Genomic DNA, 16,511 nt, shown 5'->3' on the forward strand with positions numbered 1-16,511 from the left:
AGGATGCCTGAGATGGGAAAAAGGTACGGATATGCGCAGATAGCGCCTCTCGACATTGCTGTCTCATCGCGGCGCGCGTTTCGTTGCTTTTGAAAGCCATTTCTTTTTGTTTTAATGCGGATGAATATACGAGACTAATCAGCTACGTTTTTAATGACTGACTATTTCCTCTGGAAAGAAGTTGTTTTAGAGACGTAATATCCGTGAAGACCGGTCGACGGTTCGTTGAGCATCATCTGTCGAAGTCCACCGAACGGTTAGACTTCAGACGGATTAGCGGATTAACGGATTGACGGATTAAAATATTAGTGGGGATGAAAGGATTTCAACGGTGATCCCCAAAGAGAGCAGCCCTTGACATTACGGCTTTGACTACATACTACTGGCCAATGGCCTCCAGATTGAACATGAACGATGGTTCAACCACTCGGGGGTGCTGGACCAACGACCAGTGATCCCATGACCACCAACCAAAGCAAAGATTGTTTAGAGAGCTGGACACGGCCAAATTGTGTCGGCTACATGTATGAGATAAGATTTGACTATTGATCTGCCTACATGAAGCAGAGGGCCATCAAAGGCCTAACCGCACAGTCGAAACATTGCACAACTGTTCACATGCAGCTCGTTCTTAGTCAAAGCAGATCCGGTTATTTTCTTCCCCATATCGCTTGACGAACTCGGAGCATCTACTAACAGCATACGTCATGAATCTTCCACAATAGAAAGCGATAGGATAGCTGCAGATGACCCCTCCAACGATCCCCCAACCACCCTTGTCGACCACAATCGAGCTCGGATCGGCAATTCGCTGGCAGCTTAGCTATTTGTACATTGAACGGACGGATGTCCCAACAAGGAGCCAGGATAGACTGTTGGATTCCTTTGTAGCAGACTTCCCGCTCTACATCACCATCTGAACATAACCGACTGTCAGTCATTCTTGGCTTCTACGACGTCACTTTTTCAGGCTCTACAGAAAGTTGCAGGATCTAAAAAAGTGGACGCGAAGTAGAATCATCATCAGGCTTGCATATCTTATTTTCAGGCAGATCTGATCCGCTTCAGTACATTATAGCTCATAGTAGACACTTTGGCTCCGTACATAGCATCCTTCTTACTCAATTCACCATATCAAGAAGTATACTCTCCATATTCAACCGTTCTGTCTAAGAGAGTCGTCGATGAGGTTTAGGGCGCAGTCGCTGCATCCAGCCAAGTCGAGCTTGTTCACTGTCGGCGTTCTTCTTCAGCTGCTTGTGTCCTCGCCCCTCGCCATCTGGATTGGGCGTTGAAAGAGACGTCCACCAAGCCTCTTCGGGCCCAGGATCAAAGTACTCCTGTCGGAGTCGTAGTCGGAGAGTGGTTTTCTTCTCCAAAGATGGCTGAGTCCGGAATCGTCTGGTGCTCGTGCTGCCTTCAGGGTGCTGATTGCGACCCTCCTCTGTCTTTCTCGCCAACCTTTCTAGCAAAGGTGTTGCCTCTGAAACATCGCCAGCGGTCTGGTGTGTCCTTTTGCGTGCGGCTTGGGCCATTTTGATTGAGTGCGAGAGGTAAAGAACGCTAGTATGCAGGGCTTCTGGATCTTTCAGATAGCTTTATATCTACAGTATAAACGACCAAATGCCTTTCGCCGACTCGACAGTCGGGGGAATGCTCTCAATAAATTACGTTTTGATGCTCAATGCATCGTTCTCAGGTAAAGTATCGAGTCGAAAAACTGAGGGGATGGTGTTATAAGAAGAAAGTGGCTCTTCATCCTCTCTGCTAGGTTGGATAGCAAAGCTGGGGAATTGGTATAATCTCCTTCTTGCGGTCCCGTAGCAGTCAAGCTTGACGACCAGTTTAGCCCACTTCCAGCCTATCCTGTTGTGATCAAAGTTGAGGGCAGTGAATGGATTATTTTTGGAACCAGAGTACCCAAGGTAGGTCACGGTGGCTCAGAGAGGGTGGTGCACATAACCAGACTTGCCTGTTAATGATGGCTAACTAAACATACTTCAAGCTCCGTTGGTATGACATGACAACATTATCAGATACGCATATGCAATGACCCGAGCGCCTTCTATCTTCTACGGACTACACAAATGGAGTGGTGCGCTTGCATCACGACAGGAAGTCTGGCAACAAAAGCGAGGTACGATGCACAATCAACGGAATTGAAAAGCATCGCTGCTTCAAGGAAGATGTGAGCCTATAAAGAGGCCGTCGTCCTTTGAGGTGTAGATTCAGATCTCGCATCCAAGTATCGATCATGGACACCTCTGACAAGTCCCCAGAGGCAAATGAGACACAAGCCTCTAACCTTGCACAGCCAAGTACGAATGAAAATGGAGCAACAGGAAGGTCGCAGTGTGAAGCCGGTCATCCTGTAAGTTGCGGCATATGATTACGGAGAAACTCACTGAATGCTATAGCCATTCATATCCTCTGCGTCCGAAGGCGAGAAGCGCACCCTGACGACAGAGGCTTTCCAGCCTGTCATTGAAATCTCAGAGCGAATGGAGCAAGAAGACCCGAAACTGGCTATCCAAGCTGCGCGTCTTGTGGGGCTCTATCGGCGCCTGTGGGAGTCGTGCATTTCCAAGCACCATGCCGGCCAAAGACTTGCAGCGGATAACAACGAGCTGCGTATCACTAACACCCAGCTGTTTCGGGAAAGAGAGTACCTAAAACAGCAGCAGAACAACCAGATCGCGCGCTTGACCCATTTTGAAGAGGCCCTTGGCAAAGTCCGAGAAGGGATCGTTGGCGTCCTCAAAGACTGGGATGGCAGTGCCGAACAAGCCACGTCGGTTTCGTGGGAAGGGGCACCTCTAGGAGGTCAATGATTGGATATTTTTGGCTTATGGACTAGAAAACTAGGAACTGATGACCAGCGCAAAACGATCTGAGAATGCACATGTGCTTTCCAATCAATGTTCCTCGTGCGCGTAGACCCCAATTGATGTATTTAAATTTCAGTCTAAAGCGTATTTGGGTGCATACCTCGGAGCTGTTGATAGACGCTACTCGGGCAAACCAATTGGGCTCTTGATAACGGCGCTTTCTATGAATAGACCTGTAAGGTACTAGATACACCATGACAGGTAGCTTGAAGAATAGAGACGAAGAGTTGGATGTAAAAGTGTGAGTATGAGCACCGTAATTCCAGCACATGTACCATAAGAAAAATTACAGTTGTGTTTCCAGCTAGCCCACATCACCATAGCGAAACGAGAGGCAATTTGAGATTGCAGTAGGGTGTCAACACAGAATGGTATGTAAAAGCGCTCTGTTATGATCTTATCTCCCAAACTCAGAGCATATATGGTCTCAGCATAGTTATTTAGAAGTCCACCAGCCCCAGGGTGCCACTATATAGTCCCTGGATGTTACTGCATTGCTCCAGGACGACAGATAGTAGCCCCAGGAGACTATTGTGCTCTTCCCAGGATCCCATTGTCTCCTGGGAACACCCCCGAGCGTTCCTAGAAACCATTTACATGCCCTCTGGGAACCGAACGCATGCTCCCAAGGAAACCAATACCCATTCCCAGAAGTCTCCAGCTTTGGCATTAGCCTCTGAAAAGAAAAAAAATGTGTAGCTTTCGGTCAGCGTCCACGCACCCAAGCTTCAAGTCCATAATTGGACCCTCGGCCACGCATTTTGACAGTGTCTATCACTAATACAGTATTGCAAAAGGTCTTAGGGAAAAAAGAGTCAACTGTGGGCCTCACGTAGAGGTGGACAGTATCTTGAGATGAATAATAAATACCAAGAACAACTATAGTTGACTTCGGATTCCCCAAGCTACTGTACCCCAAGAATAATGACAAACCACATAACTAATGCACTCAGGAGAAAGTCAGGACTAGGCATGTTTGTAGTGTGTACGATGGTCTGCCTTCCATAAGGCTAATGGCCTTGAAATTTTGCAGCACCGCACACAGTATGTCACGCAGGCTTTCGGATTTCTGATTTGATGTCAATGTACGTGGAGCTGCGTTTACGTCAAAAAAAGATGTCAAGCGACTAGAGTACGCAGTGTCCACCAAGATATTTCCAAGGTAGTCTATATGGTGATCATTATCATGGGGAGATTGGGGCTCTCAAATTTGCCTGCAATGGTTATGTATATAGATAATAATTAGGAACTTTTTAAAGGTGACTGAGCATGGTAACGTTAGTCAGGCCATGTAAAAACGGATCAAGGAACGTTTCGTTTCCGCCCAAGGGCCATCAGGAACCATGTCATGAGGGAACTTTCCATCATTAGATATGGCGCATCGGTCAGCCCCGGCCTTTAACAACTCCCCAGCTGCTTCCCACGTCTCCTCTTTAGCGACAATCTTGTGCAATGGCGTGAGCCCAAGCATATCCCGAGAGTTCACATCAGCCCCGTTTTGAATGAGAAGTTTGAGGATCTTGTGCGCATTCCGTGTTTCGGCAGCATAATGCAGAGGGGATTTGCCATTTCTGTCTCTCGAATTGGCAAAGGCCCCATATTCGAGTAAAATCTGTGTTGACTCAACAGATCCCATGCGCACAGCAAGGGAAAGAGGTGTCAGCCCATCGATGTTTCGAAATTGAACATCGGCTCCAAGCGAAAGAAGGGCGTGGATACATTCCACCCCTTGTCGGATATAAAATTTCCTGATAGCGTAGAAAATTGGAGTTTCATTACGCTGGCCGCCGGCCCAATTTGCATCAGCTCCGTTTTCGACAAGCCAATCCATCAAACTAGGAGAGCAGCTCGATGACGATGCAGCCAAATAGAGGACCGTTTCTCCATTGGAATCTCTAGCCATGATATTGGCACCACATTCAACAAGAGCTTGCGCTTGTTTAATGGCACTTTGAGAGATGGCATAGAGTAGAGGCGTCTTGTGAGCGTGATTTTTAGCATCAATCTCAGCCCCATATATGAACAGTGCTCGGATGATGCTTTTATTGCCATTACCGGGACTGTTGGAATTTGTTGCAGCGTAGAAAAGTGCACTCCATCCTTCCCAATACTGGTTCATGTTCTTAACGTTCGGATTGGCGCCAAGGTGTAACAGCAGGCGCACAGCACGTGTGCATGAATTTTCAGCTGCGACTTGAAGTGGCGTTCTTCCCATGTCATCTTGAGACTCTATTTGAATACCAGAATCTATGAGAATGTTTATAATTCCGGAAGTAGCGTTCTTAGAAGCCGCAATGTGCACGAGGTTCATCCCGGTTCGACGGTCCAAGACGTGGGTGTCAGCCCCATGTTTCAGAAGTAATGCTACTTTGGATTCCTGGCTTGACCGGACAGCCTCAAATAATGGAGCATGTTTGTCAAACACAACGGAATTGGCCCTGGCACCGTTTTCTAAGAGCAACTTGGTGATCGCCACGTTGCTACGACCATTTGTCGCCAAAGCCAAGGGTCTTCTGGATCGGGCGTCGGCCGCATCTGGCAAAGCCCCACTCTCTAGAAGGATTTGTACAACACTGGTATGCTTGTGCTTCACAGCTTCCAGAAGAGCTGTCAACTGTGCCCGATTTGGTGATCGAAGATTAACATTCGCACCCGCACGCAGCATATTCCGGACTCCAAGTTCGGCCCCACGACTCGCGTACCACAAAAGGGCTGATCCACCATCAGAGCGGACATTCTTTTGGTAAAGCTCATTGATCAGGAGATTGTAAAATTTTGGGCTAGTTAGGAGGAAGCCGAGAAGGTCTTTCGGCGAATCCAAATTGCCTGCAACGAGCAAGATCAATTCAGGTGGAAGAGAGAGAAGACACATTGCGAGATGCTAGGAAAATGGCTGGGACTCCACTCAATAAAATGAGTGATAGGAGTTCTCGAACCTTACCCAAGCTAAACGGGCCAAGAGCTGCTGGCTATTGTGTATCAGGTGATAGAAAAACAAAGCAGGACAAAGACAGAGGAGAATGGACATTTTATATATGACAACAGAAACTAATTCGCCGCCTCTGGTCCGATCAGGTGGTGTTGAGGCGTTGAGAAGGTGGCCGTGATAATCGTTCTCTGGATTGATAACCTTTCCATGAAAGTCAAGTCTCTCGATGTTTTATATGACGTGAAAATCATTAAGTGGTTGTGCATTAGGGGAAGCGAGAAGAATATGTAATAGCATTACGGTATGGGCTTGTGTTGCGGATTTGGCTTTGTTCAAAATGAAGAAGCTATTTTTGCTATCTTTAGGTCATGTTGGCTGCAAAATTTGACGGGCAGAAGCAAAGGCGCGTGCTTCGAAAGCTTTGTAGTTCAACGATTCTGTCCTTGCACTCGGATTTTAGCTAGTGAAAACTGATCGAGATGAACTTGAACTCTTAAGTGTCCACAAATTGACTCTCTTTTCAAGGGCTGCAGCATTCCTCAATGCAGTTGAAGTACGCTATGCAAAATAGGCTGAACCGCACTATACATGAAAACCTACTCTACGCAAGGGATTGAGTGGCGGAATGGCCTTGGATGGTCCACAAGGGCATAAACCATGACCGATTTGAGAACTTGATTAATATAGTTGAGAATGTTGTGATGGCGAGGTGACCGTGCGGTGAGATAATTGCCGTTGAGATATCACCGGGTCTCTCTGACATAGAATTAGCAGAATTAAGCCTTGGACAAGACTGAAGATAGTGCTGGCACCTTTAATGCTTTCACCATGATCCAGAACAGAAGTTAACACAACTTGGTTGAGACAACCGAGGCTTAACCACCTGTTGGTGGTGGCGATCCTTTAGGATAGCAATCTGCCGGTTGGTCAAAGAACCGAATTAGCCACAGCAAACGTCGCAGTTAGTAACTCGTTCCTGTTTAAATGAGTGCAATTTTGACCGCACTTATCTGAACCCTCAAAGGCTTGGTTACCCTCGAATCCAAGCAATCCTAGTTCAACGCCACAAGAAAGATGCCAAATGAACCGTCGTCATTGATGTGTCCCTCAATTTTTAGCGCTCCCCTCGCCTTTAGTGCCTCCCGACAGGGCCAGGGAGGCGTTTGATTCTGGGAGTCTCGGGGAAATTGGTGATATGTCTCGTCTAACGCTCTTCAACACCCCCAACTTCAACGGTTTTGAATAGCCCCTTTTTCACCTCCCCCATTTATTCAATCCCTGGTGACACATCGAATAAATCTCGATAAACACGTTCAAATGAAGCTTCCGATTTCTCAACCGCACTAAATTAGAAGCAAACGGACGATTTACAAGACCAGTAGCCCCATCTGATTGGGCTAAAGATGTATGGAAAGCTCGGCCAGATGCCAGTCACGTCGCCAGAATTGATGTGGCATGACAACATTACACACCGTGATTTGCTCTTTGGAATGATGGGAATGTTCTCGAAAGTTGTACACCAAGGGTTTGGAGTTGGTGATGCAATGGGCCGGGACAAGATTGGTATTTACAGCGCAGTGGAAAATTAACTGGTAGTAAAAGAGAACTCGAAAAGATGAGGTGAATTGCTGATTCACGATGAACGTCAGTTCTCTTTTGGAGATAACATAGAGAGACATACACTAGATTGACAAACGAACTAAGTATACGAATTCATGACCAATTCTCGCTCTGGATAGAATACATGAAAATAAAATGCGGGCGGCAACAGAGGCATTGGCGTAGTTCACAACGTCTCGTCCAAAGTACAGTCCAGAGGCATAGTGGTTTGCTACGAAATTAGGCTCCATACTCAGAGGCAACCGTAATGTGTAGGGTGGCCACGTTCAACGTTGCAATATGGTATGAACCAGGCTGAAGTTGGTACCGAAATTGTGTATTGAACACAGCGGTACGGGTTTTTCCATTACAGACGAAGGGGGTAATCTATAGAATTGTGGCTGAGCTTACCAGCGCTGTGGCTATGCCAGTAATGCGCACGAGAGTGGAAATCACAATACACAAATGACAATCGATACCGGATTTCCAGTACATTTTGAATACAGTGCCGCCTAGGCTGTGCTAAAAGTTTGACGCGTCAAACCATTCCATTCCACTTCGCTTACCTCTGGTGAGAGGTTATAGAAACTCAAGTCTGGTGTTATCTATCTCAAATAGTGGCTTGTCACTTCACTGTCACTGCGGAATAATTTTCTGACATGCAATCTATTCAAGGCAAGACCAGCGGAATTAAACTTGTGAATCACAGTGAAGGGGCTACAATCATAATTTCCAAGATGGTATCTTTGCAGAATGCTCTAGTAGCAATAGGTGATTATTAATCCTGGGTATTCTAATGTGGCTCTCAAGACCAATTGTCTAAAGTCTACCCAAGAGGAGGACACATGGATAGCAATACACACACACACAATTTATTAACGCCCGGCGGCTAAGCCGAAAGGGCAACTATCTCTGATCTACTTTACATGTCATAATATATATAGTACTGTGTCTCCTCAGAGCCCATACATAAAGCCTTGCAATATATGTCATCTCAGATGTCCGTATCGCAGCGGATCCTCGCGAGTTAGTAATTTTGTTAGTAGGCTGGCTTGAAGGCATTTCTCCAAGTGTTCAACATCCTATTTTCGGCAGTTGAAGCGCGTCTACCATCGGTAACACGAGGTGGTTGGTGGGTTAGAACGGCGAAAGGGGGTGATTTATGTACGTTGGCATGGTCAGGTGGCCTCGAGTCGGCCGGTGGCGATGGCGAATCGTATTGAGGCCCGTACTGCCTCTAAGTTCGGCGTCCACTTCTGATCATCGGAAGGCGACTTTCCTCCTAGGAAGAAGGATATATTTCCACGGTGGGTGTTGGTACATTGTAGTAGTTCCGTCCGGTGCGCCGTCCATTTTTGACATCGAAATAGGAAGTGCTCCACGGTCTCTCTCGCTTGTCCACACGCACACTGGTCCGTGTCTGCTACGTTGATTCGATATAGATATCCATTGAGTCTTGCCATGCCGGTTCGGAGTTGAGCCAGCACGCTCGCTTCTTTCCACGATAATCGGTCATACAGTTGCCGGGTGTGTTTGCCTGGGAGTGCTGCATCAACTCGTTTTGCGTGTCTCCCTATATTCGCTGGTAGGTCATTGTTGGGAACTGCTTGGGACCGTGCAATATTGAGTGTTATTGACTTCATCCTTAGGACCTGCTTTTGCGGGACAGCATCTTCTTGTGTCGCGGCTCTGGCCTGTTCCTTGGCCAGACCCCGCAGTTTATTGTCTTCACTCGTTGAGATCCACCGGACGTTGATCTGGTTTCCATTTCTCCTCAGTTTTCTCATCAACTTGTACAGTTGGTAGACGAATTCCTGACCTGACTGTTGTCGAGGGTTCCTTAGTGTCAGAGCCGCCGCTTTGTTGCTCGTGAGTAGCGTAATCCGGTAATCCTTCACTCCAACTACCATGTTCAATGCATGTGCCATCGCTGCTAGCTCCGCGGAGAACGGATTTTGCTCTGCTCTTGCACCCAATGTGACGGAAAGGGTCTTCAATCTCAGTTTTCGATACCGAGGTGGCTGCCTCTCGATCGCCACCCCAAATCCGACCAGCTCGTTCCGAGCCGAACTGCTGGTTGCGATCTGCATTAACCCGCCTAGTACGATCGGTGACTGCGGAGTTGCTTCAACGCCAGCCTGTACGCGTGCTTCCCATGGTGCCAATGTGAACGGATTGATGGTTTCTAGTGTTTCCATGTCGATATGCTTGAGCGCATCGGCTACCTGATACAACGGCGAGCGGTGGTATCTTCTGAACTTCCTGATCCGATCTGTATTTCTGCGGAGAGGATTGGTTTCCGGTAGAGTGTGTATGTCCGTCCACATCTTAGCGGCCCGTCTCCAGAATCGATGCTGCGCAGTGGCAATATAGGCCTCCGCCTCTGCTACGCTGGTCGCGACCGTGAGAAATATCCCCACAATGGCTTGTGCTCCTACTCTTTGGACTCGGTTAATCGGTCCCATGGCTTTATCCTTGCACGCGTGCATCCAGACATTGGAGGCGTAGTCCACGACCGGCGCCACCGTCGAGGTGAATAGCTGCCGCGCTGCTGCTGGGGTTAGGCCCCGAAGTCGCCGAAGCTCCATCGCTGCTTCCAGGCCCTTGGAAGCGGCCCTTGCAATATGTTCCTTCAGATATAATATTGCATTGGTATACTAAGATCTAGTCTGTTCTTTTAAGCCAATACAACGGAGAGATGGACAAATTCCCCCCCATGCTTTCCCAGCTCCTTATCCAGCTCACTAGTACTCTCATTCCTAGATGTCCGCAGATCCTCTTGCCTTCAAGATCTTAGCCTTTGGGGTTCCAGCAGAGCCAAAAACCTTCCCCCACACTCATATACCCGTTTGCTCCTTAAGCCCACCCTCCAGGCCAAGTTGCAGCTCTGCTAAGTCCCCTTAGGGTCACGGCATAACAACCTTCCTGCTTCTTGTGAACCGACATGCGCATCCGTCCTCTCGGGCTATACTGACAGTGTTGTAAGGATCTCTAGTCGGCAGCCGATGGCGACGCGCCAACCTTCTTCCTAGCCATCGTTGCCATAGTATACCTCAGTCCACAAGTTGGCGTGATTTCTTGCTTCCTGATACCTAGTATCCTCTCGTTCTCTAGGCCGACCATGTCTTGCAGATGGTCCCTTTATACACCCAAGCCTGCAGCGTATAATCTTTCCATCCACTAACCAGAGTATCCTCCGATTCGAGGTAAGGGATCCAGCAGCCGATGGCGATACACCTTAGCCCTAATCCCACAAATCCAATTCTACCCCACAGGTGTCCTGCTCGACTTCGATCCGCGCCTCTGAGAGGCTCTGTGAACTCCCCTTGGGGTGACGGCATGAGAGGCTGTAACCGTTATCGTCGGATGGTTTTTAAATCGTTCCTGTGTGCCAAAGGGGCCTCGAGGTCGCTAGAATTGCGGTGGAGGCAGGCCGCAACATCGCGGACTCGTTTCCTCTGGTCGTCATTGCGTCTCTCATTGGCTCTGGAGTAACAGAGACTCCAGGTTCGTAGCCCACGCCTCGTACAGGCTGAGAAATCCGATTTCGTGGGCCGGATAGCAATACAGGTCCGCTCGAAATCAGTTTCACCATTTTATTCTCTGCGGTTCTTTCTTAAGTCTTGGCCAGACCCGCCTTAGCCTACATCTAGCCTAGCCCATCCATAACTGTCGAATTAGAAAAAGGTAATAAATATATATTAGACAAATTAGGCCTAGCGTTTATTAAAATAGATGTTGTGAAGCAATCAAAGAGAACAAATTTGTGAAACTGATTTCGAGCGCGTCTGTAGCACAGGGACTGTATTGGACCAAGGGAAGAGATGGAAATGGACCTGGACAAGAGAAAGGGAAGGAGACCTTTTCCCGTCCTTCGTCCCCCATCTTCTCTTCTTGAACCCGCCAACCCCACTACCCCACCCGCACAAACCGCTCCACATCGCACCGATCAGCCTTATGACCGCATCTCGACCACCCACGGTACCATCGCCGCCAGGGCTGTCTCATTTCATGGACAGCTCCTAAGTGGCGTGACCCCCCTCGAACTAGCACAGAATGGCCTGTATTACAAACCACTCAGGCTGAACGACCGAACTGCATGCTGCTTTGCCTGTGGAACGACAACCCCTTTAACCACATTTTTGCGAGCCCCTATCGAGAAAACACCCCGACTTCACACAGAGAATTGCATGTGGCAGATCATCTATCGCGATCTAAAATCACTTTTCGAAACCTCTGACTCAGTGTCTCAGCCAACAACTACTTCGACCGGATCACCACCTGCCCACCACCTCCCCTTCAACGGATCTCCCCTGAAAGCAACCAATTCGAATCTCAGCATACAGTGCCAGGCCTCTCCAGCAGCCACCTTTACCAGGCTCCCACCAACCCTGGATCCTCAACCGCAACCTCAACCGCAACCTCAACCGCAACCTCAACCGCAACCGTCGCAGCAAGGAAGCTCCCCTCATCCACTCCGTCCGGCACAGACCGCTATTTCTCTACCCCAACTCCGAAAGCCGACCTACGCCTCGGTTATCCAAAATGCCCCCACATCTTTAGAGGAACCGACACCTAAAACTCACCAGCCCGCACCTCCCCTCAAATCTACACTCACAATCGAAGATCTTCATCGCCGTTTTCACAATAAGCCATCCCCATTCAAGGACGACAAGAAAACCAGGAAATTCCCGGCTAATCGAGCCAGTAACAATCCCGCGTCTGCAACACGTTCTTTAACCAGATTCTTACACTCAGCATTGCCCGCGTTCTCGCGATTCCTAGCAGAAATGCAGCCAAATCCGGACAGTCGCTGTCCGTCTCAGTTGAAAGCCCACAGCCGCGCCATGAAGGCAGCCTAACAACGGGAGCGGCAATGGGCCAGGATAGGCCGTGACGAGGCTCTAAGTTCCTGTCAGAAAGTGGATCACTTTACATGTATATACTCGGACGTATAGTTGTTGTATCCTGCATATCGCTTTTTGCGAGGGGTCAGGGTAAATGATACACACACACACACACACACACGTCTGTAGCACAGGCACATGGCATTACAAGCAGTCATATCTCTATAGAAACCATGACCCTGGATATCAGCTCATTTTAGAAGATTATTTACACGTCCTTATGGTACATAAAAGTGCTATCTGAACGTCTCTGGCAAATATCTACCGAACATGAGAGCAGGTGATGGTTGACCTCAAATGGGGCTCGATCTTCGCCTTTCTGTCACTTCCTATCTCCAATCTGAGCTAATATAAACCCTTACAATGATAATAGTATGGTTTTATGGCCCTCGTTTAAGTGGTGTTTGCTGAATGAAAACCAAATTCAACGGGTACTTGCTTGGTCAAGTCGGAAGTCATAGGCGTTGAAGACATGACAGCTTGAGTTGCTTTACCACAGGATCCATCTATCAACACAAATCAATACTAATAAATGTCATTGTCGTTGTCAGTTGAGCCGGAGAGACATTATACACCTTATATTAAATCATATCCTAGGTAACAAAAAGTATTTACAGCCACTTGACCGATGCTAGCGGATAGAATTCAAATGGAACCCTCTCCGGTGATAAAAATATCATTGCCTACAACTATCGCCAACAGCAAGTTCAAAACATCTGATGCCAGAAGGGGAAATCAAAAAAGTCTGAGAAGGAGGGAGACACTATTAAAGAAGATTTTCGAGTATTGTACAGAATGTGATGCCGACATCCACTTCGTTCTCCGAATGAAGAAGACAGGCCAACTATACACGTTGACTTCGAACGCAAAAGAGTGGCCTCTATCTACAGAACAAATAGTAAGCTGCTCCTCTTGTTTTCACTCGTTAATTCAAGTTTATTGGACGCTCACAGAACAAGGAGTCAAATCACCCTGAGCCGATTCAAATGAAGATGGACGAGCTAGCCATTAAATATCAGGGGCAAAGTCCTCAAGGGGAGCACAGGGCCATGTCTCTGCTGAAGGATTAATAAAAACCTAAATATGAACCTACTCCATAGATTCTTGATATGTATATTCTGAAACACTTCTACCATGAGAGGCATTATATATATTAAATAACCGCAGATAAGCATCTCATGAGCATTATTTCAAATTGGGTTAGGAAGAACCCGGAACTCAAGGAGTCTTACGAAGTGAAAGCGTGGATGCATTTGATCAGCTTCTGGGAGACTTGAACTGTGTTCCTGAGAGCGACTGCGAGGGTCTCTCGTATACGTAGAGATGGAAGTGTCTTGTCATGAATAATCAATATGGTGAACAATTATAGTTGACTCTATATACAAGACGTAGCGCGGAAAAGCAAAAGATACAGGCTTCCTCGCGTTCAGGGGAACCCATATGCACCATCTGGGTCCCGCAGATCATCTCCATTCATCCTCTATGCTTAAAGTATATCCCTGACAGCGACTATTAGCACTCCCAGGAGGCTAAGTGTTCCCAGGATCGCAAACAAGCCTGCTGGAAGCATGCAATAACGCTCCCAGTAATACAGGACACCTCTTCTGGGAGCCAGAATGGCTCTGGGAACTGGCAGAGGTTCCAAAAATAGGATTATCTGGGTCGCCTCGGTCGAACTCTCATTCTGCGCGTTACATCTCGGTAGAGATAGTCGACGATATCTGCTATTATTGGAAGCTAATAAAAACACGTGAGAGGTTCACGGCCAGCTCGATTGTCACCTTTCAATGCATATACATTTCGTTTGCTGCATAATTCTTTGTAGTCAACCGCCTTCCAAGATCAGTTCGTAGATATAAGTCTCTAGCGCCAATTTTGGAAGGTAGAAGATTTTGACCTATATTTGTTGTGCATATTGAAGAGAAAATACCAGTCTCTACACTACGTAAGCTCTAGCAGGTCTCTATACGGACTTCTACTTCACCAAAAAACTGTATCATGTAATCGGTGCAAGAAGTCTCAACTCGCTGAATATAGGCTCAGTATCTACATAAAGAACTCCTCAGAAGAAACACAACCTTCTGCTCTAATGATATTGTAGCATTGACCGTCATTCGCATTTGCAGAAGATATACTGCCGCCCAAAGGACCTATGCCGGTCTTACCACCAGAAAAAAATACAGTGGGGCGGACTTAGGCATTACCGAGGTCACGGAGTCGGGGATCAATGGAATCCAACTTCAATGCATTTGAATCACCGCAATGATTCCTTGCACGCGAGGGATACCTTCGGTGGTGCTCGACTTCGCTCCTCATATTTTTGACCTGGTGAGGTTGGCCTAGCCTAGGGCTTCTTCGGATCTTTGATGTGTACTTTGGTTGCCGACCAGCGCTGACCGATTGGCTCCCCTTACTCGAAAAAGCTTCCAAATGCTTGGAAGTCTCCCGAGAGTATTGGCTCCTGAGTGCATTCATAGTTCTTTCGGGGAACGAATCCCGAATACTACTCCATGACAGCTTTTGAGAGTCTTTCAACCTCAAGAGTCGACGCCCATCTTCGGGGGTCCACTTCCTGCGGGTAAAACCTGGCCGTGGTTTTACAGTCGTATCCTCTCGCACTGAATTTTCCATTGCTGTGGTGCTTGTTGCGATGATGCCGTATGCGTGTTGTAGCGTTTTTGTTGCAAGCTGGAGCACTGCAAGATTCTCTTTGAGAATTTCTGCACCCGCGAGGTCGTCAGAAAATTTGGCCTCAGCAGTGACTACACTGTAAGCGCGCTTTAAATATCCGATCGCATTCCTTAGGCCTGCGAGATTGCCCGCGGAATCGCCCTCTGTGATTTCGCTCGGTAGATTTCCGGCTCCTGATTTATGTGCTCGTCTTCCTCGCGGCTTGTTCGCATTTGTGACTGTAGAAGTCCGGTGCCGGCGTCGTTTCGGAGAGGATATATTTGAATATCCCAAAGCTCGCTTCCTTTCGTTTGGATTACAATCTCTGTAATACCCCCCGTCGCTTTGTCTGGTACCATCGTCCTCAAAGACATCGAAGACTCTCGTCGTACCAGGGCCTTCTAAGCCAGTCACGGAGGCAGTATCTCGGGAGGAAGGATAAAGAGCGACTTCCTCGGGGTAGTCAGGATAATTTCCAGCGGCTGATGCTGCATCATTGAGATAGAGTTCAGGCGAATTGGCTCGAGGGGGCTCGCCGGGTTCTAAAATTGGAGAGACCGTATTAATTCCAAGGGGCATGGGGGGAGGGTGTTTAAAATATGTCTTACCGAGACTCAATGTACTGCGTTCTTCTTGTGGCACATTATTCCCCAGGGTGTAGTCTGCTTCATTTCTTTCTTCTGGGGCGTCCGATTGCCTCACTACATCGATAGTCTGGGTTTCTGAGCCGGTGGAAGAGCGTCTCACTGAAGCTCTTGGTAATGGCTGCCAAAATCTTTGATGGTTCAGCGTTACCATGGTAGGTAGATTCAAGAGGTTTTGAATGAATGGGAATCAAAGCAGGAGGCAGTAAAGTTCACGTTCGATGATATTTCAAACAAACGCTGCAAAGGAGGGATAGTTGGGACTATTTATTTGTTTCGATTCATCGTTTCAATCAGCCCGTGAGATAGAGCAGCGAATTGTCGACAGAACCGGCATAGATTCTAGATCTATCGACAAGGCTCCAGTATTCGCTGCAGCCAATCGCAGAGCCATTTCTAGCTGCGAGGGATCAGTTATAGGAAAGGGTTCCTAGGAATGCTAGCTTAATTCATTCAGTGGCAATTATCTAGCCCGAAACTAAACTAGATCCGTCAGCCGATGTCGTCGACTTGCGTCACACGGCGCGGCGAGTTGTTCGAGGCCTAGGTATACCACACAAAAAGAGGTTGCCCGAAGGCTGGTGCGAATGTTGTTCCTGGGATCAAATTGGCACAGTATATGGAGGAACGAGGACAACGGTGAATTTTCGTCGTTCGTTTGCTGGGTGGTGTCGGCAGCGTTAGCGAGAGAACGTATGAGAGGGTGTAGAGGCGACGTGGTACTGAATATCTCATGCAAGCCGAAGGGATCGAGTCAACCGATGGAAAGTTCGAAGAGGACAGCAAGTCACTGTACCGACGTGGGAATACGTCATCTCCAGGCCAGAACTCCCAGGAACACCGGTAGGCAGTGCGGTTACCATCGGAGCAGGCG

At 47.9% G+C, this 16,511-nt stretch overlaps 7 protein-coding genes across 7 annotated transcripts; 3 read left to right on the plus strand and 4 right to left on the minus strand.

The window, feature by feature from the left end:
* Nucleotides 1-1,169: 1,169 nt before the first annotated feature.
* N7455_007048 (uncharacterized protein) lies at nucleotides 1,170-1,535 on the minus strand (the record flags this gene model as incomplete). The annotated part of the gene is made up of 1 exon (XM_065605508.1): nucleotides 1,170-1,535. The coding sequence occupies one exon, from the start codon at nucleotides 1,533-1,535 to the stop codon at nucleotides 1,170-1,172; it is 366 nt and encodes a 121-aa protein (XP_065461362.1).
* A 719-nt stretch (nucleotides 1,536-2,254) lies between these two features.
* Nucleotides 2,255-2,831, plus strand: N7455_007049 (uncharacterized protein; the record flags this gene model as incomplete). The annotated part of the gene is made up of 2 exons (XM_065605509.1): nucleotides 2,255-2,371; nucleotides 2,418-2,831. The coding sequence occupies 2 exons, from the start codon at nucleotides 2,255-2,257 to the stop codon at nucleotides 2,829-2,831; spliced, it is 531 nt and encodes a 176-aa protein (XP_065461363.1).
* A 1,339-nt stretch (nucleotides 2,832-4,170) lies between these two features.
* Nucleotides 4,171-5,760, minus strand: N7455_007050 (ankyrin repeat domain-containing protein; the record flags this gene model as incomplete). Its single annotated transcript, XM_065605510.1, has 1 exon — nucleotides 4,171-5,760. One exon carries the CDS (start codon nucleotides 5,758-5,760, stop codon nucleotides 4,171-4,173), a length of 1,590 nt encoding a protein of 529 aa, XP_065461364.1.
* Nucleotides 5,761-7,220: 1,460 nt separating this feature from the next.
* N7455_007051 (uncharacterized protein) lies at nucleotides 7,221-7,406 on the plus strand (the record flags this gene model as incomplete). Its single annotated transcript, XM_065605511.1, has 1 exon — nucleotides 7,221-7,406. The coding sequence occupies one exon, from the start codon at nucleotides 7,221-7,223 to the stop codon at nucleotides 7,404-7,406; it is 186 nt and encodes a 61-aa protein (XP_065461365.1).
* A 250-nt stretch (nucleotides 7,407-7,656) lies between these two features.
* N7455_007052 (uncharacterized protein) lies at nucleotides 7,657-7,911 on the minus strand (the record flags this gene model as incomplete). The annotated part of the gene is made up of 2 exons (XM_065605512.1): nucleotides 7,657-7,803; nucleotides 7,828-7,911. The coding sequence occupies 2 exons, from the start codon at nucleotides 7,909-7,911 to the stop codon at nucleotides 7,657-7,659; spliced, it is 231 nt and encodes a 76-aa protein (XP_065461366.1).
* A 3,329-nt stretch (nucleotides 7,912-11,240) lies between these two features.
* N7455_007053 (uncharacterized protein) lies at nucleotides 11,241-12,278 on the plus strand (the record flags this gene model as incomplete). Its single annotated transcript, XM_065605513.1, has 1 exon — nucleotides 11,241-12,278. One exon carries the CDS (start codon nucleotides 11,241-11,243, stop codon nucleotides 12,276-12,278), a length of 1,038 nt encoding a protein of 345 aa, XP_065461367.1.
* A 2,238-nt stretch (nucleotides 12,279-14,516) lies between these two features.
* On the minus strand, nucleotides 14,517-15,791 carry N7455_007054 (SANT/Myb-like DNA-binding domain-containing protein; the record flags this gene model as incomplete). The annotated part of the gene is made up of 1 exon (XM_065605514.1): nucleotides 14,517-15,791. One exon carries the CDS (start codon nucleotides 15,789-15,791, stop codon nucleotides 14,517-14,519), a length of 1,275 nt encoding a protein of 424 aa, XP_065461368.1.
* Between the last annotated feature and the right edge of the window lie 720 nt (nucleotides 15,792-16,511).

Source organism: Penicillium solitum, assembly GCF_028829755.1.
Source record: "Penicillium solitum strain IBT 25940 chromosome Unknown utg000004l_segment0_segment0, whole genome shotgun sequence".
NCBI lineage: Eukaryota > Fungi > Ascomycota > Eurotiomycetes > Eurotiales > Aspergillaceae > Penicillium > Penicillium solitum.